Source organism: Brachyhypopomus gauderio, chromosome 12 (genome assembly GCF_052324685.1).
Source record: "Brachyhypopomus gauderio isolate BG-103 chromosome 12, BGAUD_0.2, whole genome shotgun sequence".
NCBI lineage: Eukaryota > Metazoa > Chordata > Actinopteri > Gymnotiformes > Hypopomidae > Brachyhypopomus > Brachyhypopomus gauderio.
The window spans coordinates 10,139,003-10,163,395 of record NC_135222.1 but is presented as its reverse complement, the minus strand read 5'-3'; the positions used below and the strand labels follow the sequence as shown (position 1 = coordinate 10,163,395).

The 24,393-nt window shown below is 39.5% G+C and overlaps 3 protein-coding genes across 4 annotated transcripts; 2 read left to right on the top strand and 1 right to left on the bottom strand.

Moving 5' to 3' along the window:
* Positions 1-12: 12 nt before the first annotated feature.
* rplp2b (ribosomal protein, large P2b) lies at positions 13-2,636 on the top strand. The gene is made up of 5 exons (XM_077023088.1): positions 13-119; positions 747-870; positions 970-1,018; positions 1,917-2,009; positions 2,507-2,636. Exons 2-5 carry the CDS (start codon positions 748-750, stop codon positions 2,593-2,595), a joined length of 354 nt encoding a protein of 117 aa, XP_076879203.1. The 5' UTR covers positions 13-119; position 747; the 3' UTR covers positions 2,596-2,636.
* A 4,302-nt stretch (positions 2,637-6,938) lies between these two features.
* On the bottom strand, positions 6,939-18,314 carry LOC143527779 (lysosomal protective protein). Of its 2 annotated transcripts, XM_077023077.1 has the most exons (12): positions 18,122-18,314; positions 17,573-17,865; positions 15,705-15,816; positions 15,417-15,554; positions 15,167-15,328; positions 14,419-14,510; positions 11,386-11,470; positions 10,700-10,852; positions 9,723-9,859; positions 9,440-9,602; positions 9,250-9,339; positions 6,939-7,385 (listed from the first exon to the last, which is right to left on the bottom strand). In XM_077023077.1, the coding sequence occupies exons 2-12, from the start codon at positions 17,734-17,736 to the stop codon at positions 7,302-7,304; spliced, it is 1,380 nt and encodes a 459-aa protein (XP_076879192.1). In that variant the 5' UTR covers positions 17,737-17,865; positions 18,122-18,314; the 3' UTR covers positions 6,939-7,301. The 2 variants fall into 2 exon arrangements, with proteins under 2 accessions (XP_076879192.1, XP_076879191.1); XM_077023076.1 differs by having other exon boundaries at positions 17,573-18,314.
* A 2,452-nt stretch (positions 18,315-20,766) lies between these two features.
* On the top strand, positions 20,767-24,274 carry tmem208 (transmembrane protein 208). Its single transcript, XM_077023075.1, has 6 exons — positions 20,767-20,960; positions 22,335-22,430; positions 22,527-22,580; positions 22,758-22,894; positions 23,265-23,349; positions 23,438-24,274. Exons 1-6 carry the CDS (start codon positions 20,955-20,957, stop codon positions 23,570-23,572), a joined length of 513 nt encoding a protein of 170 aa, XP_076879190.1. The 5' UTR covers positions 20,767-20,954; the 3' UTR covers positions 23,573-24,274.
* The last annotated feature ends 119 nt before the right edge of the window (positions 24,275-24,393 follow it).

Genomic DNA, 24,393 nt, shown 5'->3' with positions numbered 1-24,393 from the left:
ATTGAAGGCGGGGCTTTGACGTCATCACTATGACCGCACTTCCGTTTCCTGACACATTTCCGCTTCCTTTCCGCCTGTAGCGCCTTCTCGTGAACACGCGAAACCTATTTCTCCGCGAAGTGAGTGGACGAATATAACTTTGCTTTCCTTGAAATAAAAGCGATTACCCATTATAGATGTGTAGCACTTCATGTTTGATCAGATTCTTGTTCGAGTTGAGTGCTAAAACCAGCTGAACGCGTTTATATAAAAGAATGTTAGCGTTAGCCGTGAGCATACGTGTGCTCATGGAGCCACAGCTATAGTAGCTGTCGTGTTAGCCACCAAGCACATACGCTAGCCTCGTTCCTGGACTATTTAATACCCGAGTTATAAGCTATATTTACTAATTTCCAAGATGTACCTAGCTAGGAAAATGAACGGTTCAGCACACGGTAGTTTCTAAAGTTCTCTATAGCTGTCTAGTGCATTAACTAAGGCTTGTGCACATTAGAAATTTGTTTCCATGTTCCATTTTACAGTATGCAGGTATTTCATTGTGTGAGCAATGAAGTTGTAAAAGGTGTATAGAATATGCTGTGATTGGTGGCTGCTATATTAATTTGCTAACATGACAAGCTGTCATAACTATTTACTGTGACCAGTAGTTCATTACTGTACAGGACCCAGTGTGTATTTGGTCTGTTTGAGGATGGTGGGCTTTTTTTAATGGCTCTTTTTTCCCTGATTTTATGACGCGCCTGTAGGATGCGTTACGTTGCCGCTTACCTTCTTGCCGCCCTGGGTGGCAAAGAGAATCCCAGCGCCAGTGACATCAAGAAGATTTTGGAGAGTGTTGGCATCGAAGCTGAGGCAACCCGTATGGACAAGGTAAGTTAGTATACGCCACCCCATGACTTAATTTGTTTAAGACACTTGTTTTTGTTTATAGTTGGCTAAAGGTTTTCCCTCTAATTTTCTTTTTACCAGGTCATTTCAGAACTTGCTGGCAAAAAAGTCGAGGACGTGATTGCTCAAGGTGAGTATCCTGCTGTATGCTTTGAGTATGCATTAGTCAACTTGAAGAGTACGGTCTACTCTTAAACAATTATAATTTGAAGAAGAAAGTTACATTAAGTAGTATTTTCCTCATGCTTTATATCATAAGTCAAATCTGTATCTGATCTTAAATGTTTCTTCTGGGGTTAGTCTCTCTATTTTTCATTTTGGTAGGCTAATGCTATAACACATGATTCGATACGACACAGAAAAACTATTTCTGTTGTGTCAAAATTTTGAGTTCCAAAAGGCAACATTTCACAATCAACTAGCCTCAAAAAAACAAATTCTCCAGTTTACGCAGTTGTCCCGCACATTGCACAGCTCAACAGCCATTGCAAAGTCCCACAACTGTCAAGTACTGTACAAATTCAGCAGTCACACCAATCATAGTGGTTAGGGTTAGTTCAACAATTCCTGTCATTGCACATTCACCTCCTACTATTTCTCGCTGTTAGTGCAGTCTATAACATGAGTGTAAGTTTATTTTTTGTTTATTTGTTTTAAGGTCAGGGGTACTCTATTGTCCATTAGGTCATATCACTCAACTGCAGTGATGACACATGTATCGTGTATTACACATCTAATTAGCCTCTTCCAAGTGTATTTATTCCCACTATTATGTCTAATTGAAAATATAATTTCTCTACCCAAGTACACATTCTACACTTTTACACCTATCACTCAAGTGGGGAAAAGGGTATAGGCATTCTTGATATCTGCCAGCATCAGACAGATGGGACATCGTACTTTTCATAAGCTTTTCCTACCATCTGCTTGTCTTGACTATTTATTTATTTATATATTTACCTTGAGTGTGGTGGTCTTGCTTCAGTGTTGTGATGTATTCTGGTGTGGATGCACGTTCTCTGTTCCAGGCTACAGTAAGCTTGCCAGCGTCCCAGCTGGTGGAGCTGTGGCAGTGGCCACGTCTGCTGCACCCTCTGCTGGAGGCGCCGCTGCCCCTGCCGGTTAGTGGTGCCCCACACCTCTACCTCCACACCCCTCACCTCTCCCACCACACCTCTACCTCTCTCACCACACCTCTCACACACCACACATTTGCCTCCACACCTTTCATTAGCATTGCCTGCTTAGCCAGGAGATGTAGACAGTGCTCGTTTTTCATTTAACCAAAAGTTTGAACTCTTGGCAAGGATTTATAAGTGCTTCTCTTTCTCTTCTCTTGTGACTACATTAGATGAACTTCAGATTACATACCTATAATATCCACTGCTAAATTTATTTAGTAAGAGAGTGTTTTTTTTTTAATTTTTTTAGTTGACTATGAGGAGGTTGATTCGACAGCAGACCAAACTGGCAGTAGTAATGTGGAATGTTTAAAGGAGTTTGGTCCATCTGATTCTCAGCACCTTTTTGCTTTTCTGGTAGCTGTAGTGTTGTGCTTTTAGCATTTAGCATTCTGCTATGTGATTGAAATTTTTGGTTTGTTCTTGTTTTTGCCTAGCTGCAGCAGCAGAAGAGAAGAAGGAGGAGAAGAAAGACGACTCTGAAGAATCAGACGCGGACATGGGATTCGGCCTGTTTGACGACTAAACAGTTTAAACAGGACAAAATAAAGTGTTTGGTGAAAATGATTCTGGCCTGAAGTCATTTGTAATGTTTCTCATTGTAGAGGTGATCCATAAATCTTATAGTGGTGCTGAAATGTGTATAAACTATTGGAAATCACTTATCCTCTCAAATGACCTCTTTTTAACTAAAAACACAGAATTGCAGCCTGGGCATGGACAATTATAATGAAACATTTAGCTTTTTTCTAACATTTGGAATCTGCAAAACCACGCTGCAACAGAAACTGCAATATTGATCACCAGGTAGGCAGTGGGCTAAATGACCAGTGTAAGTGTATGATTGTGGGCTAAATGACCAGTGTAAGTGTATGATTGGTAGTGGAGATACATATGTAGCTTTGTACATATGTATTTGTAAGACTGCAAGTCTCAATTTTTTCCATAAAAAATGTATGCTGTTTCACAGTGTAAATAGAAGCACAGATGTGTAGATCAAGTAAATGGTGCCTATACAAAAGGTACAAAACGTACCATAAGGAAAATGTAATAAACGGTTACATTCTTTTTTTTAATATAACGTTGCTGGCTTATTCAGTTTTCAGAAAATTCAGCACATTCAGTGTAAACACAATGAGAACAAGTAAAATGAAATATATTTGTAAACACTAGTTTGTTTAAAAAAATACAAATCCTCACCTTTCCATGAAACATACCATAGTGGTTTGTGATGAATCAACACTTCTTTTGCTATTGTCAATTCTTTTTTTTTTATTTTTTTACTTAATTTAGTTTCTCATCAAGCAGTTCTTCAGCCATTGCCATCCTTTTTCTCCTTTTCTCCCTTTTGCAAACTGACTCGGCAATAGGGGCAAGTTTGCCTGTTTTTTCTGCTTCAAGTGATGGTTCATCTGCACTTGTCTCAAGAACAGCCATATCTTCAAGTCTTGTTTTTCAGGTCATTAGTTTCATCTAAGACATGCGTTCTCTTTTCCTCTTCAGCTTTTTCCTTTCGCACATCTTAAAGATGAAAGACATATCGCAGCAGCACCAACAGAACAAACACTGAGGCTGGGCAGCTTCATCTTTGAACTGACTGTACAGACGGATCAGGTCATCACAGTCATCTTCATTAACACGGTGGACGTGTACAAAAAGGTTCAGCGCCTTCTTAAAATTTGACCTGCTAACACTTGCATTGTCATATTTCTAGGGCTCAGGACTGAGAGATGAGAATATTTCAGGGAGAACTTCTCACTAAGTTTCTGAGTGGTTAAAAGCAAACACTTTTACAGGCATTTTTGAAGAGAAGTGGGTTTTTCTGGCTGATTGCTTTTGTTGGAGAAGTCCCTCACAATCCTTCCAGCAACAAACCTTATGTGGAACTGTGAGGAATCAACATGGCAGGGTGAATCATTCACATCAACATCGAGGAGTTTTTTTTTGTCATGGCCTCCTGAATTATATCAGATTTCTGAATATTCTGAATATATCATGAATTCTGAACATCAAGTTCTTCAACACGTTGTACAGGTCTTTGGCCAGGACGGGCACCATTGATTTAGTTATCTTTCAGAAAACGGGTGACCTCCCCACTTACTGACAAAATAAAATTCAGTGGAGCGGTCATAAGTAGGTCACCGACAGCCTCAACATTTGACAACATCAAATGATTTCTTGTCTGGATTTGGAAACACTTTTTCATTTACGTAACATAAGCAGATGTACGGTAGGACATCCAAAGCCCTTGCAAGCACAGGCACATTTTTAACCCACCTAGTTTAACAATACAGTCTTGGCCAAAAGTTTTGAGAATGACACAAATATTATCTTTTCACATGATCGGCTGCCCTCTGGTTTTTGTGTGTTTGTCAGATGTTTTTTATCACATACAGAAATATAATTGCAATCATATTATGAGTAACAAAAGCTTTTATTGACAGTTAGAATGAGTTAATGCAGCAAGTCAATATTTGCAGTATTGACCCTTCTTCAGGACCTCTGCAATTCTCCCTGGCATGCTCTCAATAAACTTCTGGACCAAATCCTGACTGATAGCAGTCCATTCTTGCACAATCAATGCTTGCATTTTGTCAGAATGTGTAGGTTTTTGTTTGTCAATCATCAAAAGACGGGTGGACCACAAATTCTCAATGGGATTAAGATCTGGGGAGTTTCCAGGCCATGGACCCAAAATCTCTGTTTTGTTCCCTGAGCCATTTAGTTATGACCATTGCTTTATGGAAAGGTGCTCAATCATGCTGGAAAATGCATTGTTGTTGATCAAACTGCTCTTGGATGGCTGGGAGAAGTTGCTCTCTGAGGACATTCTGGTACCATTCTTTATTCATGGCTGTGTTTTAAGGCAAGACTGTGAGAGCCGATTCCCTTGGCTGAGAAGCAACCCCACACATGAATGGTTTCAGGATGCTTTACAGTTGGCATGAGACAAGACTGGTGGTAGCGCTCACCTCGTCTTCCCTGAACAAGCTGTTTTCCAGATGTCCCAAACAATCGGAAAGGGGATTCATCAGAGAAAATGACTTTACCCCAGTCCTCAGCAGTCCACTCCCTGTAACTTTTGTAGAATATCAGTCTGTCCCTGATGTTTTTTCTGGAGAGAAGTGGCTTCTTTGCTGCCCTCCTTGAGACCAGGCCTTGCTCCAAGAGTCTCCGCCTCACAGTGCGAGCAGATGCACTCACACCTGCCTGCTGCCATTCCTGAGCAAGCTCTGCACTGCTGGTAGCCTGATCCCGCAGCTGAAACACTTTTAAGAGACGGTCCTGGCTCTTGCTGGTCTTTCTTGGGCGCCCTGGAGCTTTTTTGGCAACAATGGAACCTCTCTCCTTGAAGTTCTTGATGATGTGATAGATTGTTGACTGAGATGCAATTATTCTAGCTACGATACTCTTCCCTGTTAGGCCATTTTTGTGCAATGCAATGATGACTGCATGTGTTTCTTTAGAGATAACCATGGTTAACAGAAGAGAAACAATGATGCCAAGCACCAGCCTCCTTTTAAAGTGTCCAGTGGTGTCATTCTTACTTAATCATGACAGATAGATCTCCAGCCCTGTCCTCATCAACACCCACACCCGTGTTAATGGAGCAATCACTGAAACAATGTTAGCTGGTCCTTTTAAGGCAGGGCGGCTTGGCAAATATTGACTTTGCAGTTAATTGCTGTTAAGCTGATCACTTTTTATAACATTCTGGAGTATATGCAAATTGCCATTATAAAAACTGAAGCAGTTGACTTTGTAAAAATTAATATTTGTATCATTCTCAAAACTTTTGGCCATGACTGTACTTCAGGGGCTTTGGGGAACCTGACCCCACTATCTTTTCATAATTCTCCCCTCGGGCTGGAGCATATTTTAGTAGTTGATGTAGGCCTATAGCTTGAAGCACACTGTCAACTTTCCAACCAGTTCTTGAGAAGGGGTAGCAGCATTCTGTGGACTGGCATGTGACGTTTTTATGCCACTGGCATAAAAGCAAATAATGTTTCACTTGTGTACGAGAAACCTGATTTTGGCTTGGCCCAACAACATTTTAGCCCTCAAATCTAACTGGAAACATAACACATGCAGTGGTGCACACAAATGAAATTGTTCAGGAGGTCGATTTCAGAGGCTTCCTGTATACCTCCAAGGCGCCGGGCCAGGCAAATAACATATGCATCATACACAACAGGTTCCTATGTGTAAGAGAAACCTGGTTTGAGCCTGGCCCAACATCAAATTAATTTTTTAAAGCAAACAGACTACTCTTAATCAGCATGACGTGATATCAGCTGTCTTGACCTCATTAAGCTTTTCTCCTGAGCTTTGGAGATCATCACTGAAATGTTACCAGAACATTTTGAAGGGCTGTATTGCAGTGGCTGGAATGCAATACTTTTGTGATTATTTCCATGACAGAATGACTTTGCAATTAATTGCAATTCATCTACGCACTCTTGACAATTTTGAGTTATTCTAAACTGTCACCATAAAAACAGGCATCAAACTTTGTGAAAACCAAAATTGTGCAATTCTCAAAACCTCTGGCCATGACTGTATATAAACTACTCCACATCACAGTGTGTCCTTCTGGAATATAATACTTGTGCATTTTATTTTCATTGGGTTAGAGCATGACTAATCTTGAGTACTTCCAGAATGTCAGAAAAGTGGTTTATTTTATGTAAAAGGTATGATGCCACATTCAGAAGTCAACAATAAAACTGCTGATCATCAAGTTAAACCCAGTGTTAAGGCCTTCCTTTAAAATGTAAAAAAAAAAAAAAAAAAACCTACTGAAAAAACTATTTTTCAAAAAACAACTTGGCAGCTTAAATTCAAAAAATGTACAGTATCACAATGTATGCGAGAGATCATTTCACTGGAAATGAAAATGGGTATTTAATCATTTAATTTAATGGGTATTTGGCAGAAAATATCCAGAATTCTGAAGATTGAGGAAAGAAATGATAATAAACATTACAATAAACTCATTAGGATTCATTAAGAACATGCAGACGAGCATGACTCTACTGGCATCCAGTTTTGCAAAAAAAAAAAATTGTAATAAAAAATTAGCGAAATTACATTAACAAGAATAAGATGTTTTTCTTTAATTACACCTACAGTCCCTGAGAATTTACAAAATGCAATTCACAGCTCACACTTGGAATTTGATACACTGAACGCTCTTTAGACCCCAGCCCAGGATAGTCTGCAACAAGCTTAATAAGCACTGTTGGACAGAAAGCTCTGAAACATGTGAAATGCAGGACCTGGGGCCCACTGAGGAACCATGTGACCAGCACCCTGAAAAGACAGTAAAGAAAACAAACTAGTATAAAACATTTTACAAAACATTTCTCCATGAAAGTAAACAAAAAATTTAGAAAGTAAAAAAAAAAAAAAAAAAAAAAAAGATTGAATTATTACTCAGTAATAATGTCAGTTGCTTTATTTATTAGACATTCATGTTCAGGCTAGATTAACTTACCTAGAAACCAAGGTTATAATAGTTTTGGATTTTTCATTATAGTTTAGTTTTTATTTCATTGTGACTTTTTCCTAATTCAGTTAGTTTTAATTAGTTTTTAGTTTATACAAGTTTTAATATTTTTTTTTAAAGCTTAGTTTTAGTTTAGTTTTCATTAGTTCTAGTATTAGTTTTTTTATACTTTGGGTTATTTGTCAGGTGCAGGATTCAAAAACTTCAAAGTAAATATTGTGTAATAAAAACTCATCAAAAGATACCATTTTAAAAAATGCATTCAATTACTGTTGAACAACCAACAGTCCACAAGATAGAAGCTTTAAGTGCAAAATGTGTAGTATTGCTGCAGAAAATTACCAGACTAGGACAGACACGAACATAGGAGCTTAACCCTATTTTGATTCGTGTGAAAAGCCAAACTTTTTGAAGGCAATCAAGTCACAGAGTTGTGTTGACATCCAGTCTCAACACATTAACTAGTGCATCCACCCGCTTGTGGTTTTCGGCATATTAACTAACCAGCAGCTATTTGATCACTGATGAACAGTCCATTACAGTTCTCCTTCCCGATACTACCTAGCCGGGATGGTGCTTCCCTTACGGCGGAGCTACTCAGAGGCTAGCTTGTCAAGGTACTGACAGTTAGCCCTCTTGTGTGAGCTTTGAGATTCATGGGTGTTTTCCTCTTGAGAACTACTCCATATATTTTATCACCCGTTTCCACTACAAGACATGTAGTCTTTCTCGTAATCAAATTAAAAACATCCCATACAGGACTCGGCGTTTTCTCCCATCTTTTGTTGTCGTAATTTTGCAGGCTAGCATGGCGAGCAGGAGCTCTAAACAAACGTGACTGACCATGAGGTGCCGCACTCTTCTGCCAGCTAATACAAACTTCTAGTGAAAATAATCGATTTCATATCAGTCCACAAGACTTATAAATAAACTGACAAACACAAAAACGAAGGGTATCCTATCTATAATTTCAGAACGTTTTAGTTTTCTAAACATGTAATATAGTTACAGTTATCGTGTTTTTCTTTTAATTACCGTTATTTATTTCAGTTAACGAAAATGTTTTTTCAATATCAGTTTTTGTTTTTTCGTTCGTTTTCGTTAACGATTATAACCTTGCTACCTTGAACACACTAGTGGTACCAATGAGATCTGTAATAGTTTTCCAATATGAACCTATATTGTCCATTGTTTTACAAATCAGGGCCCTGTTTCCCCAAAATAAGTAAAGCACTTAGACCTTAAATTATACCAATTAAGATAAAATAATAATAAAAAAAAACAATAAGATAAAAAAACACAATTATAGTTTATGGTTGTTACAAACTGGATTTTAACTTGATAATAACAGGAATATTTCTCACCAATTGCCAGTGTGTGTGTGTGTGTACACAGTTTCTCCTAACCAGACAAAACCTCCCTTGATGAAATAATCCAGTTTGAATGTAGGAATTGTGAAATTTGATCAAAACTATTAGCAATGAATTTGATGGTTTAGAATTTATAGTATTACATATTCCAGAAACTCTGTCAATTCAAGACCTATTTAACATATTTTATGTTTGATATTATAGTTGACATACTTTGTATTATTAAATACTGATCATTAAAACTATTACAGTATTACACTGTTACAGGAACTTTAAAATTAAACCATTACCAGCTTACCTTGACTGTGAGAAAAGTGATATTGCCAAACTGTTGATAAAATCCAGCAATCTGATCATCAAATAGCCAGGGCTGATATTCCTTTGTTGGCTTTTAAAAAAGAAATTACAGGCAAGTTCAAATGTATTAAGAATTAGACAGCTGATGTCTAGACTGAATGTACTTTGAAGCTGGGTGATCTTTCACCTACTTTCTGTCCAAGCTGCTCAACAAACCACTTGTCTCCAAGGAAGTTGCAGGCCATATCGGTGTCTCCATTATAGACCAATGCTCTCAGACCTAAAGTCATGAGCTTCTCGTATACACTTTTAACTGTAGTGTATAGAGTCTGATAATGGCTTCCAACCACATCACTGCACATAATAACAACAACTATGAGTTATTGTGAAATGACACATGCAAGACGAGATTACTTCCATAAATATGTCAGAGGGAGAATAAACATCCAAATCAGTTTCTAGATGCATGTTTACCTGCAAATGTCCCATGATGGCAGTATGTCAGGGATGTGGAGGGCCTTCCTAACATCTCCTCGGTTTAGCCAGTTCATTTGAGCTGTGCTGTTGAGGCATGGAGGCACCCCACCAAGTACTGGATCACTTCCTGATAGCTAAACAAACGATTTAAGATGTAAGGATACACCTGTAGCCACATGTGGCATCGCACAGGCCTGGGAAGAATGAATGTGTCCCAGCTGAGACCAGGGGGCTGGTAATAAGTCCAATGTGTATCAAAAAAAGGTCAGAAGAGTGACATGAGGGAAAGTGTTACATTTAAATGTGTATGCAGAATGTGGGGTGAAAATGAAGCCACACTATACAAATCTGGTGAAATACACATTTTAAGCCTCATCTGGCAGAGTTCTAAATTAAGTCTCATTAAGCACTATTTTCCCCTCAATATCAACCTGCCTGCTGAATAATCTTCATTTTGTTGATAAACGTGGCCCTGACTATGCATAACATGCGAGTAATTTGCTTCCAGCTCTCAATATAATTTTTAGCTGTTATAATTGCCAGAGACTAGCTATAGGCCTACCATTCATACATGTTCACATACATTAATCATATTTACAGTCTTTTACATGATACATGGCTCCTCCTTTGTCAACTAATCTAATAAACTGTCAGCGTATCTATATATTTCTTGAAAACTACAATCATTTAAATGCACATGTTGAGAGCTAGACCTGAATTACCCCTGGGTTGACAAAGTGGTGAGCTATTGTTGTAAAACAGGCCAACTATGGTTGTGCTATGCGCTAAGTTTTGCTATGCATTCAACCAGTTAGTTGAATAGCAAATAAATAAATAAATAAATAAAACAACTAGAAAATCTTGAGTCAGATATAAGCAAACACGTATTGTCAGGTACTGTTCAAACAACAAATGCTAAATAGACCATACTGTTGTGGTTATGATGTGTGCTTGCAGGATGAGTTAGGACTCACATTATTTATCCTCCAGTGCTTCCTGTAGTTCTTGTAAAGGAGGAGCATTGTTCTTTCATAGAGTCTGTGAGACTTGACCCCACCCGCACAATCCAGATACAGAGCATACATGTTCAGTCCAGAACTATAGACAATGCCAAATGCCTGTGCCACCTGGAAGGCACACAACATACAGACATGCTTAAGTGACAGTCCAAAGGCCAACTCTATTAAAAAAAAAAGGGTAGAGTGTAATCTAGATCACTGCACATTAAAGCTGGTATAATCAATTTTTAGAGTTGATGACTTTGACCTGAATTAGACTCAAGGCTCACTTCCTTTCCTTCTATTGAAAATGTCTCAAACTCCCTATTCTCATTCTTATGTATACTCTTGTTTATCATGTGTGCATACACAAAATAATTGACAGGCAGGGAGGATCTGTCTGGAGAGGTTTCCCAATTGGTTAATACATCCAGACAGTGTTATGTTGCTTATTACAGAGCCCAAGGCAGTCACTGAGACTATTTTCCACTTATTGAATATATGTTCACTTGCATGCTGTCAATTAAACTAGATATTTGCTTTAATGAATCCAGAATTCTCTAGGAAAAAAAAAAAAAAAAAAAAAAAAATTACTGAGCATTTCAAGTGTCCTTTGTAGTGAACCTTTTACATGCATGCTTGTGTACGTGTGAATGTGTTACCGAAACAGAGCAAGCTTCTTCAGTGTTGTTATAGAAGTTACAGACTCCATTCTTGCAACAGTTGTCTTTCAGCTCCTTCCACAGCCTACAAGCAACGGCATAATGTTAGAGAGAACAATTCAGTGCAAATTTATGCAACTACAATGAAAACTCCAAGTCCTAAGTTTAGAATCTTTAACCTGTTAGTGTGTGTTTTACACCAAATGGAATGACACTGCAACAAACATGGCATTTTATATTTTTACAATATATCCTTAATGTGGTTTAATACTTGCTTTTCTTCTTGTTGATAACTGTGTAATGTCTGTAATTGGAACTGATTATCTAAGAAAGTTAGTTTCTATCCCTCTCTGCCCCCTTCAGAACAGGTACATCCAAAATGTTCTAGTGCTATCTCTAGCAATCCGGTGTGCAGGACATCGGTGTGTAAGAGGGCACCACCCAAGCTCAGTCTCAAATGGGATGAACACATCGGTATCGGCCACGACACGGTACATGACTATGACAAAGCTCAAGCAATCTACACTGAATCTACACTGGAGTGGACTACACTGTTAGGTGCCACTGCAGGAAGATGCAAGGAGCAGGTTAAAGTGCAGAACATCAGCATCCCAGGAGCAGCACACAGACCCAAAGTCTGGTCAGACGAAGGAGAACTCCAGCCAGGAAGCACCCCACAGTACTTAAGATCTCTCCGCGACTGAACTGCCCCAGCACCAGAGACCAACTCATGTGAATCCCCTTCCAAACACCCCAATCCACCTGGCAAGGTGAGAGATGATTCATTGGCCTACAGTGGCAGACAATAATGCTTGGATACAGCTGGAAGACGACCTCGAAGGCATATTGAAAGCAACTGTATCAGGCTCCGCTCATAGAAAGATCGATGCACTAACAACCATAGTGTACAACCTCGTCAAGGAACGGTTTGGCACGATTGTGCAGAAAGGCCAGCATCAACTACAGGAGGAGCCAAATAAGTGAGATAAAAGCCCTCAACAAGAGTTTCAAGACCATCTCACCGACCGAGAAGGAAGGTATCAAAGACCTAACAAGTAAACTCCGGGAACAACTATGCAGGGTCAGGAGAGCAGGGCATATCCAGAAGCAGTGTTGGAAGAAAGAGAAGAGAGGAGCTCAGTTTGTGAAGGACCCATACAGCTTCACAAAGTCTCTTCTATGCCAACAAAAACCATCCATCAAGGGCAACTCAGTAAAATGCCTGGGAAAGGGGTTTAACGCATCACTGACAGATGGTGCCAATGTTGCTGAGGCGGTGAAGCAGACCGAGGAGTGGCTGAAGAAGATTGACAAGTCTTTACTCCCTGGCAAGTTTAAGACCTGGCTGTATCAACTCGGCCTCTTGCCCAGGCTCCTCTGGCTACTCACAGTCTACGAGTTTCCCATGACTACCATCGAGACCATTGAGAGAAGGACCAACAAGCACCTGCAGAGGTGGCTGGGCATTCCACCAAGCTTCTCATCAGTGGGCCTTTACATCAGGTCGGGTCAACTGCAACTCCCCGTCTTCAGTAGTAGAGTACAACAAAGTGGCGAAATGCAGAGTTGTCCTAAGTCTGAGGGACTCCAACGACGACCTCATCAGACAAGCTGGATGCAAGTGGGCTGCCAACACAGTGGTGGAACAGGTGGTCAGCTCTTTGAAGCTGCAGGATATAGTTAGCAACCAGTGCATCCGCCGACAAGGCCTTGGCTATGCACAGTTCCAAACCTGGGGAGGTGCAAACACAGAAACCAGGAGAGGCATGGTGCAAGCAGAAGTAAGGAGCAGAGAGGAGGAGAAGCGAGTAGCCAGAGCAGTGCAGCAAGGTTCCCAGGGAGCCAGGACAAAAATGGGACTTGCCCAGGCGTAAAGTCACATGGAGGGATCTGTGGCGCCTGGAACCTTATCGCATCCCCTTCCTATTACGGTCTGTTTGACACCCTCCCCTCCCCAGTGCATCTGCACAGGTGGGGTCCAAGAGAGGATCCGCTTTGTAAGCTCTGCGACAAGAGGGGGACCTTGGCCCATATACTGTCTGAGTGAAAAAAACCTTTAACCCAGGGGCGGTATAGATGGTGCCACGACAAAGTACTCCTCTCATTGGCAGACACCATAGAGCGGGAGAGGGTCAAGAAGAGACCAGCCCATACAACCTCACAGAGAGCCATCACCTTCGTTAAGGAAGGAGCTAGACCTGCACAAACCACCAAAAGGAAAGAACTAGCATTCTCCACACCGCAAGTTCCTGGCAGATGAGAGTGGATCTTGGGAGGAGGCTGTAGTTTCCAGAAGTGGTGCAAAAATCCCTCTGCCCTGACATAGTGCTGTGGTCATCTAAGACTGTTAAGACTGCAAAGTACCAACAGCTGGCCCAAGACTGCCGTGATAGAGGCTGGCAGGCATGGGTCTTCCCTGTGGAGACAGGGTGCAGAGGCTTTCCAGCAAGGTCTGCATGGAATTACTTTCTGCCATAGTAATGAATGAGAACAGTAAAAAGCAAGCAGCTCGCAGGATGGGGGAGGAGGCAGAACGTGCCTCATGCTGAATTTGGAGCAAGAGAGAGGAGGAAAGCTGGAAGCAAGGAGTAGATGGGCAGTGAGCTGGCCACTCATTGTGGGCCCACCAACTGGAGGGTGTTGTGGTTAGGGCCGAAACACCCAGAGAAGGTTGGACACCACCTGATGACATCTGCTCCTGGCCTAAGGCTCCAGCTACCTGTTAAGGTAGCTGAGGAAGGCACCTCGTGTGTATCCAACAAGGTAGATGGCAAATAACTATAGCTAATAATTATGTCAAATACAGCTAGTCTTTTCAAATTATTAGGCTCAAATCCTAGTCAAATTTACTAATATTAAAGTCTAGTTCCTATATTGTGATTACGTCAACTTTGAAATCTTGTGACTTAAGTCCACATCTATGTTGTAAACTAAATGCCATCTTATTCTATTTTACCAGCTATATGTGGGTTCAAAATGATATGGATAAATTCACAAACTTTCTCAAGTCTGTATAAAAATACCAGAGCTTACTCTTCTCCAAACAGGCCATGGTAGTAACCAAAATAGACAAGGGACTGGTCATTAAGAGGAAAGCTGGTAATACCATTCCCAACAGCAAAGCCCTGCAAATGAACACAGCATAAAAACAAAACACATCAAAATTACAAAAACACTAGCAAACAATGCCCCAAGAGCTCAAGGTAAAACTCAAGACAACAGCCAGCCTAGCCATAAATGTGCCCTACAGAATGTTTGTCACATGATACAAGTACTTATAAAAAAATTCTGACTACACCAAATTGGCTATTTTTTTATTTAGTATGAACTACAAAAATAATTTGACTTGTTATTAAAACAGTAATACAAGTTATTCTTCTAGTGATGTATTCTTCAAGACTGCCTTGGTATGTCTCAAAACACCTTTGAAGATCAAATACTATACTATATTTAACGAATGCATATCATTTTAATAATTATGCCTGGGTTAAATATACTACACAAGTGAAGATTGTTCTTCCATTATGGTTCAGAGGTTGGTAGTTAGTAGTATGGTAGTTGAGGTCTACCTATGATGTCAATTACCGGCCTCTCTCATCTTTTTAAGTGGGAGAACTTGCACAATTGGTGACTGACTAAATACTTATTTTCCCCACTGTATATAGCTGCTCACTAGCCTCCCCAGTGGTAGGCCTCAGCTGTACAGCTGTGTGGGGACTAAAGATTACATTCAGTGCTTACACTGCACAAATAATGCACATTTTGCAGTGCTTCCTTTTACCTGAAAGTTCACTTTGAGTTTTCCTCCCAGGGCAACCTGCAGGCTAAGTGTCGGAGCATAAATGCCTCCATAACTCTCGCCAAAAATAAAAAATTCATTCTGGGTAAAATTGGGAAACTTGGTAAAGAAGCTCTGCAATGCCAAATAGTTGTCTTCTGCCACCTGAAACAGAACAGATCAGAAACAAGGACAGTTATGATGTGTACACGTGTGTATACAGGCTTCGGTTATTCTCTTTTATTATCTTTACCTGATCATCATTAGTTGCATACTGCTCGTCATCTGAATAAGAGTATCCTACTCCAGCAGGAGACTCCAGATAAAGCATGTTAGCAATCCTATTCCAGCTGAATTCATTCTTATAAAGGGTGTCTCCATCATCGTTCACCTGACAATGCATAGTCTCACAGGTTTTAGTTGATCATCACCATCTTGTTAAATGACTGCAATATTTATTTTAAATACTAAAATAAATGACTGCAATAAAAAGTCTGGGAGACTTAGCATTGGAAATGTTTTTGGCTTGACTTTTACTCACATGAAATGGGCCATTCTCTGACAGAAAGCCATCCAGTGAGCTGCATCCAGGCCCCCCATTAAGCCACAACACTACAGGATCTTTCAGAGGATCACTCTGTGACGTCACAAACCTAAAACACAAACATGTTTTGATTACATCTTCACTACAACATGCACATACATATGTACATTATATATATCTATACATATACATACATACATACATACACACACACACACACACACCCCTCTCAAAAAATTAGCATATTGTGATGAAGTTAATTATTTTCTGTAATGTACTGATAAACATTAGACTTTCCTATATTTTAGATTCATTACACACAATTGAAGTAGTTCAAGCCTTTTATTGTTTTAATATTGATGATTTTGGCAAAAAAGAAAAAACAAACTAAGCATATTTCATCCGACCAATAAAAGAAAAGTGTTTTTAATACAAAAAAAGTCAACCTTCAAATAATTATGTTCAGTTATGCACTCAATACTTAGTTGGGAATCCTTTTGCAGAAATAACTGCTTCAATGTGGCGTGGCATGGAGACAATCAGCCTGTGGCACTGGTGAGATGTTAAGGAGGCCCAGGATGCTTCGATAGCGGCCTTAAGCTCATCCAGAGTGTTGGGTTTTGCGTCTCTCAACTTTCTCTTCACAATATCCCACAGATTCTCTATGGGGTTCAGGTCAGGAGAATTGGCAGGCCAGTTGAGCACAGTAATATCACGGTCAGTAAACCATTTGCCAGTGGTTTTGGCACTGTGAGCAGGTGCCAGGTCATGCTAAAAAATGAAATCTTCATCTCCATAAATCTTTTCAGCAGATAGAAGCATGAAGTGCTCCAAAATCTCCTGATAGCTAGCTGCATTGACCCTGCCCTTGATAAAACACAGTGGATCAACACCAGCAGCTAACATGGCACCCCAGACCATCATTGACTGTGGATTCTTGACACTGGACTTCAGGCATTTTGGCATTTCCTTCTCCCCAGTCTTCCTCCAGACTCTGGCACCTTGATTTCCGGATGACATGCAACATTTGCAGTGCTGCTTCTCCGTAGCCCAGGTCAGGCGCTTCTGCCGCTGTTTCTGGTTCAAAAGTGTCTTGACCTGGGGAATGCGGCACCTGTAGCCCATTTTCTGCACACGCCTGTGTACGGTGGCTCTGGATGTTTCTTCTCCAGACTCAGTCCACTGCTTCCGCAGGTCACCCAAGGTCTGGAATCGGCCCTTCTCCGCAATCTTCCTCAGGGTCCGGTCACCTCTTCTCGTTGTGCAACGTTTTGTGCCACACTTTTTCCTTCCCACGGAGGTGCTTTAATACAGCACTCTGGGAACAGCCTATTTCTTCAGAAATGTCTTTCTGTATGTTACCCTCTTGCTTGAGGGTGTCAATGATGGCCTTCTGGACAGCGGTCAGGTCAGCAGTCTTACCTATGATTGCGGTTTTGAGTAATGAACCAGGCTGGGAGTTTTTAAATGCCTCAGGAATCTTTTGCAGGTGTTGAGTTAATTTGTTCGTTCAGATGATTAGGTTAATAGCTCGTTTAGAGAACCTTTTCATGATGTGCTAATTGTGTGAGATAGGAATTTTGGGTTTTCATGAGCTGTATGCCAAAATAATCATTATTAAAACAATAAAAGACCTAAAATATTTCAGTTGGTGTGCAATGAATCTAAACTATATGAAAGTTAATTTTGTTTGATATGGACCTGTATAAATGTGTGTGTGTGATATCTGCAGTGTGCAGATACAGGCTGTAGTGACAATTGTTGTGAAGAACACAAGATTTCCAGAGAAACAGAACGTGTCATACAGAGGTCCATCAGCTGTGCAAGGAAAGATGCTACAGTCTAGTCAATATTGATAAACTCACCAATAATGCAAGAACTTTCCATGGCTGGCTTTTAGATATCCCGACCACTGCCGATAATTTGGTGTAAAAGACATGCCCGGAAGATTTGTCACCTCGTCTGGATCGTACATAGCCCATGTTGTTGCCACGAGCAAAGAAATGATAAAGATAGGCAGACGGCACATTTCACCACGCGAGCCACCTAACTAAAAGTGCACTTTACTCTTAGAATTATCGGAATTCATTAAGTTGTTCTCCCCTTTACATCGAGTGAAGCACCTTCTGCGTTGTAAAAGTCAGGATTCCCCTACAAGCTACGAAAGGCGGAAGGTAAACGCTTGTTAGTGACACTAGTGCGTGACTATCATGTGAAAGACACGCAATATCCACAATAAGGAACAGATCCGCTTTAAAAAGACCACAGCAGTAGGAACGCCGACGTCTCACAGGAGTTTTAAACGGATACTTAGGGTTTAATGTCTACATATGAAGTCTAGTTACGTTCGACTTTACACCACATTACACTTTCTGTAGATAGCGTTAATGAGGGTGTTCCAATGTTTCATTTACCATTTTACTTTCTTCTTCTTTTATGAGCTTTTGACACCCAAACTAGGAAATAAAAACGTTTTGTGAGATATGTGATATGAAACAACGGAGTACACCTAAAGTCGAAAGAGAATTAGATAAAGCAACCTCTTTTGCTAATAACAACGCTAGGTGCGGTATGATAAAGTAGCGCATGCTTATTTGAGTCACAGAGGCTCTTTATTTCCTGTTTGCACCGTAGCCCGTACACGTCAGTGCGCCACGCGCCTCACTCCGCTCTCCTGCAGCTGTGGCCACAACGGCAACAGGACTACATGGAACCAAGTCCGTCTCACTAGATTGCCTTTGAATTTTTAGCGCAGATTTTTTTTTTTTGCATTTTTTTTTGCATCTGAATTTTTTGCCTCTGATTTCAAACCTTTTTTCTGTGACTCATTTTTAATGTTATAAAATTCAGAGTACAAAAATGCACTTGCTGATATCCAGATGCTAAAATTCAGACGCAAAAATCGCAATAGGGCTACAAAATTCAGATAAGGAAAAAGCAATCTAAGGAAAAGCAATCGAGCCTGTCTAAAATCTAAGGTGGGCGATAGCTAAGGCCTAGAAACTTAGATAGATAGTTACATTTAAACAGCTTTACTAATTCAGTCCTGTTCTATGTAATGAGATATATAGCCAAAAGTATTCGCTCACTTTCCTTGTCTCATATATGAGCTTGACTCACATATGAGGCATCCCATTAAAAGACTTTTAAATGACTTTCCAGAACCAACTTCCTCAAATTCAAGGACTGCATCTGGCAGCATTTACCTACTGTTACCCCTGAATATGTTATCAAAACACGATGTTAATACAATGCAAATTCAAAAGACTGAATGTCATTTCAAAACATGCATCCTGAAATTTTCAGTGCATGACATTAAGCGCTGATTCAATGAAAACTTCACTCACACTCAACATGACTGGCAATTTATCAATGCACCTGTGAGAAGGTGACATTCACGTAAAGCGGCTACACATACGTTAACTACATACAAGAAACACTAGCTTTCGCTGCTGAACAAACAAACAAAATTTTCTACAGGAGAATGACCAAACTGGTGTGAGATGATTCTAGCATTTTCCAAGTTTTTTTATCTACTTAATGAAGAGTAATATGAAGTTTAATTCATTCATAAAGAGAAAAGAAGGCTTTTAACCACTCCACTTGTAGTGAATGTGGTATTTAGCTAAAAGTACGACTGGCATCAGAGAAATCCAAACTTAAGGTTTCCGCATAAAGTAAAATAGTATGAAAAGAAAGAATGTTAAGTTTGAGATTAATCCAGTTTCTAGTGTCCATGCAAAAACTTTGTGAATATTGACATGAAAAAACAAATGCTCTTGGAATTCATCTTCTGACTTACAAAGTTACACGAATCCACATCAAGTTTAAATCTTCTTTCAAGAAACATGGCTACAGGATATATTTTATTTATTATTTTGAAATGAGTCTCTTTTACTTTAGAAGATATGGGCCATTTGACAAGCCATTGTGGTTTTATAATTTGTATTAGGATGTTTCTTGAAAGAATCTATTATATATTTTGTCTCATACCATCAGTGATAATCTTGTCATTACACTTGAAGTCAACTAAGTTACAGTGATTCACTTTTAACATGGGCATCGAAACAGTCAACTCTGAATATAAAATACATTTTTGATTAATTAAATAAATGCTAAAGGAATCACTGCAGACTTTCTTAAAATCTTTATAACAACTATCATATCATATCATATTTTTCAACAAAAAGATGAGAAATTTAAAACATGATAATCTTTTTCATAGCAGTCTTTTCTAAATATTGACTTCCTACCAACTGTGCCCTACTATTCCTTGACTGCTGTCTTCATCCATGTGAAATTTCAAACCCCCTCAAATATTCAAGGACCTTCAAGGACAGCTGTCTTTTATGTCGGTTTTCAAAAACCTTCTAGGGCCTTAAACTTGTTTTTTCATATTCACAAACTTTCAAGGATTTCAAGGACCCGTAGGAACCCTGCCATTCCATCAATAGGGTTCAATATGTTACGTCCCTTATCTAGGTAAAGGTTGTAGCAAGAGTGTATATCTGTACGGATATGGATAATGGCATAAATGAAAATAAGAGTCCAGGACCAATTTATTTGACAAAGTGATACTTTGTCATTGCATTTATTGCATACAAATATAAATCTAGATATAAATCTAGTGAGATGGATTTGCTTCCATAGGAATTTCAGTACATTTGTTTTTCTTTAAAATCATCTCGACATAAAATACTCATAGTATGCTCATAACATCCTAGCAATCATAAAAAAACACTGCAAGCTCATTCTAATCACCAAAGGGAAAATATTCTGCTCATTTGGTGAAGTACACAGTAAGGGAATTTGTGATTTGCTGTCTGTGACCCTCAGTCAGAACACTATGCCATTCAGTTCAATCCATTATCTGTGTGTTTGCTCCTCAGTTAGAAGCCTGAGGGCTGTGATCTACGTCCAAATACGATTTCAGAAACGTTAAAATACACACATTTTCACGTTGAGATCCTCGAGTTTCCTCTCGCCCGGGCCAAACCTAACTCACGTGACGCTAAAGCGCTGATTCAGCTCGTCGCCTTTCTGACGAAATTATTTACGCAGAATCTACGCGACGGAAAACTCTCCCTTCGCTGATGTGTTACTTTTGAAGTAGACACGGCCAGCCGTCGTTGCATGAGATGTCTTCGGGTTTAGTTTGACTTCTAAACCGATTTAGAAACACATATATGTCCGTTATAAATGCACGAAAGGAGGCTCGGCAATACGGGAAACTAGGACGTAAATGAAATGGCGGTACGTTTGCATTTTAAAAGTTCAACGCGCAAACATACACTAGCCGAACTAAATCCAAGTGCAGAGATAAACGCGACATGTTCACAGTGTTGGTTTAGTGCGCATCATCTGTTGCCGTGCTTAGTTTGCTAACTAGAGAACTGTCCGGGACCATTTCTTCTCGAAATAATAACAGCCATAAATTGAATGAGTCTGTAACGACGAGCTAACTACGCCTCCCTTGTTGTATTGGCGGTTAGGCCGAACTAAATTAGGATTACTCCACGAAACACGCTGTGTAATCTGAGCTGTGATATTCCAACCGATGTGTAGTGTTTAGTCAGATGTAGTAGTGGGGTTTCAAACAGGTGTATCTAGCTAGCCCTTTGGCAAATTGTAGAGGCACGATTGCATTTATAAATGTATATGAAACGTGAAAAATATTAAAATGCTGAATGAATTTATGCATGTTGTTGCAAGTGATATAAAGAAAAAGTAGCACAAATGTTGGCCTCAGCAGATTTACAGCACTTACAGAAATCATGCCGAGTTTAGTGAAGCTAAAACTGTTTTGGAGAGGTCCTCGTCTTTGATCAAAGGCATGAGTCTTGATTTGCTGACTCAGACTAACGTTATCTACAAGACTGCACTTGAGAAGAATGGGCACAGTATGCATAGTCAGCATATTTTGCAATTTATCCCAGTCTAAGTGGGTGTAGTGTAATGGTCTAAATTGATCTAATAGATATATGTATTTTGCAAGGAATAGATAAAGAATTTTTGTTCTAATTTTCAGTTTAGGTCCTATGGATGAATAAAATGTGTATTGTTCCCCATAGACTGTTCTAGTACTTTTAGCATCTTTGAGTAGAGGTCAACATGTGAATTCTTAATGTGCTCTGTAGAAGCTGTTGAGGAAAAGTCATAATTAGAAACAAAGCTCAGAACAAATGAGTTTCTAGCATTTTTGTCTAATCAACATACTACTGCTTAAAATATCTCCAAGCATAGTCTGGTCACAAAGTATTACTACAAATATATAAAGAAAATTCTAATTTCTAAAACCATTCTTTCTGTTTTCAGTACTAGGCTAGATCTCATGTTGAGAATTAAGCCAATTCTGAAGGCATTAATCCACATAAGTTAAAACACATCCTAGATCTCATTCTGACTATTGCCACTATTAACAAGTAATTAATGCAGTCTTCTTATCTAAAGTCATATTTTGGAGCAATTATGAGATTAAAAAAGATCATTATAAAGATAATATTCATGATTTAAATAAGGAATATTTATGATAAGTCATTATTATGAGAAAATGGGAGAACATTGTTGTGTGTGGATTCTGGTTAACACTGACAAACACTTAAGTTAACATTAATTCCCCTTCTTTAGCCTAAAGGTAAAGTTGGAACCAAAGGCAAGAAGCAAATCCATGAAGAAAACAAAGCTACTCTTAAGTTCTACATTAGAGTTATACTAGGAGCCAACGTAAGACGCCTTCTGACATTCTCATGGAATTTCCAAAGATTAACATGCTTCTCGGTTTACCGTAATCTCACTTCTTTCATTTCTCTCTTACTTCAGACTATATACGCAGCAGTAAATCTGATTTTCTATGACCCAACCTTTTGGGCATGGGTAAGCACACTATGACTTACAGATGAGTATATGCTTGCTTTGCTTGTTCTCAGTTATAAATATTGTTGCCTTTTAACCATGGTGAGTGAAACTACTAGCTTAGCTAATTGATCCTGTTCCTCACGTATTGAGTAGTGTGCCTTTTTGTCTTTAACTCCTGTTTTGGTTTTCTCCCAGTTCCTACTATTGTTTGCACTATTGGTCTACTTGGGCAGCTACAAGACTATGGCAACCATGGCCAAACCAACCTTTGCAGATGATGGTAGTTTGCTGGATGGAGGAACAGATCTCAACATGGAGCAGGGCATGGCGGAGTCAGTGACATCGTGATAGCACTTTATTTAACAGTGACAACACACATTCAGCATGATGATGTAGATGTGCCAGATTTTACCAATTGGCTCTGCAGACCTTGGGCAGGTTGATGTTGAAACATACCAACACACTTCTGACACCAGCAAAACAAATATTACAAAGCAGCATTAAAGTAGCAGTACGCATGGTGCGTAAGACTTGCAAAATACACATAACAAAACCAATGAATATGTAACATGATTACAGTGGTATGTTGGCACTTTTGATTATCCAATAGCATCGTCCTGCCTCATCTTAAATAATGTGGCTAACTGTCTTTATGTAACATGGTCATGGTCTGTGACTGAATAAGCTTTTCATTTCATGTAGGCATCTTAAGGATGTCATCCTGCTTACAGCCATAGTGCAGGTGCTGAGCACACTCTCCTCATACTTCTGGTATCTCTGGCTTTTGGTAAGACCCACATTTGGCACCTTTTTAAACTCCAAGCTTAACTTTGATTTTCCACAATGCAAATCGTGCACGTTTCCCCCTCAATCAGGCTCCTGCCCGGGCTGTGCAGCTGCTGTGGGTGAACGTCCTGGGCCCCTGGTTCTCCGCTGAGTCGGCAGCCCCAGAGGAAGTTAATGAGAAGAAGCAGAGACGACAGGAAAGGCGACAGATGAAGAGATTCTAGCTGTTCCATTCATGTTTTTGTTTACTCCGGATAAACACAAGATTTAAAAAGTCTTGCATTTTTTTTTAAGTCAAGGATGTACAGGCATTGATTTCTTAGCATTTTAAAATTTCTTGTGTCTCCAGCGTCCCCTTTTCGTCATATTTTTCTTCAACTTGTTTTCTTGACACACACCCCCTTCCTTGTCCTACCACTTCCCCGCTGTTATTGCTCAGAATTCACCTGATTATTTGTGTTTGTGGGTCAGGGTTCAAAAATTTATTTTTTATTTTTTTACAGCACTATCTTGAAGTGTTACACTTACTTTAAAAAAGATTGCTGCTACTGCCATTTTAAGCCCACTAGTTAGGGGGACCTGCCATCATCAGTGGAAAGTAGCTCGGTGTTAATCAGCTGCCAGCAGGGGGTACTGCCTTCAGAGACCATGGGTGCGTGAACCGATAGTTTCGGAGCGCTTCTGTGACCCATTTTCTTAGAATGCCTAGTTTTCTAAAAAAGAAAACTTAACAGTTCTAGTTATAAAGTCTGAAAAGCAAGATGTTATTACCAAAGTTAATCTATATTCTGAGAATATAGCATTGTCTTTGTTAATCTCCCCCCAAGAATGTGTACTGAGAAAATGGCCTGGTGCTGTTTTGGAAGAATGTAAATGTGAGGTAACAAAGCATGTTGAGTGACAATAAAGTAATTACATTTACAGTTTTCAGTGTTTATATACTTGAATGAAACTGGTCTGTATAGCAAGTGCATTTTTTATTTAAAATGATAGATGCATTGGGAAATTAAGAAAAATTTCGTATCTGAAAAGTCTAAAAAAGTTT

What these genes read in the sequence shown, in the direction of transcription:
- rplp2b (XM_077023088.1), top strand. Translation starts at nt 748, where the DNA reads ATGCGTTACGTTGCCGCTTACCTTCTTGCCGCCCTGGGTGGCAAAGAG. An exon ending in AGGCAACCCGTATGGACAAG is followed by an intron (nt 871 to 969) that starts GTAAGTTAGTAT and finishes TCTTTTTACCAG; the next exon opens with GTCATTTCAGAACTTGCTGG. An exon ending in CGAGGACGTGATTGCTCAAG is followed by an intron (nt 1,019 to 1,916) that starts GTGAGTATCCTG and finishes TCTCTGTTCCAG; the next exon opens with GCTACAGTAAGCTTGCCAGC.
- LOC143527779 (XM_077023076.1), bottom strand. Translation starts at nt 17,736, where the DNA reads ATGTGCCGTCTGCCTATCTTTATCATTTCTTTGCTCGTGGCAACAACA. An exon ending in GGAAAGTTCTTGCATTATTG is followed by an intron (nt 15,817 to 17,572) that starts GTGAGTTTATCA and finishes TTTGTGTTTTAG; the next exon opens with GTTTGTGACGTCACAGAGTG. An exon ending in CATGGCCTGTTTGGAGAAGA is followed by an intron (nt 11,471 to 14,418) that starts GTAAGCTCTGGT and finishes CGTTGCTTGTAG; the next exon opens with GCTGTGGAAGGAGCTGAAAG.
- tmem208 (XM_077023075.1), top strand. An exon ending in ATGGAGCAGGGCATGGCGGA is followed by an intron (nt 22,895 to 23,264) that starts GTCAGTGACATC and finishes CATTTCATGTAG; the next exon opens with GCATCTTAAGGATGTCATCC. An exon ending in TCTGGTATCTCTGGCTTTTG is followed by an intron (nt 23,350 to 23,437) that starts GTAAGACCCACA and finishes CCCCTCAATCAG; the next exon opens with GCTCCTGCCCGGGCTGTGCA.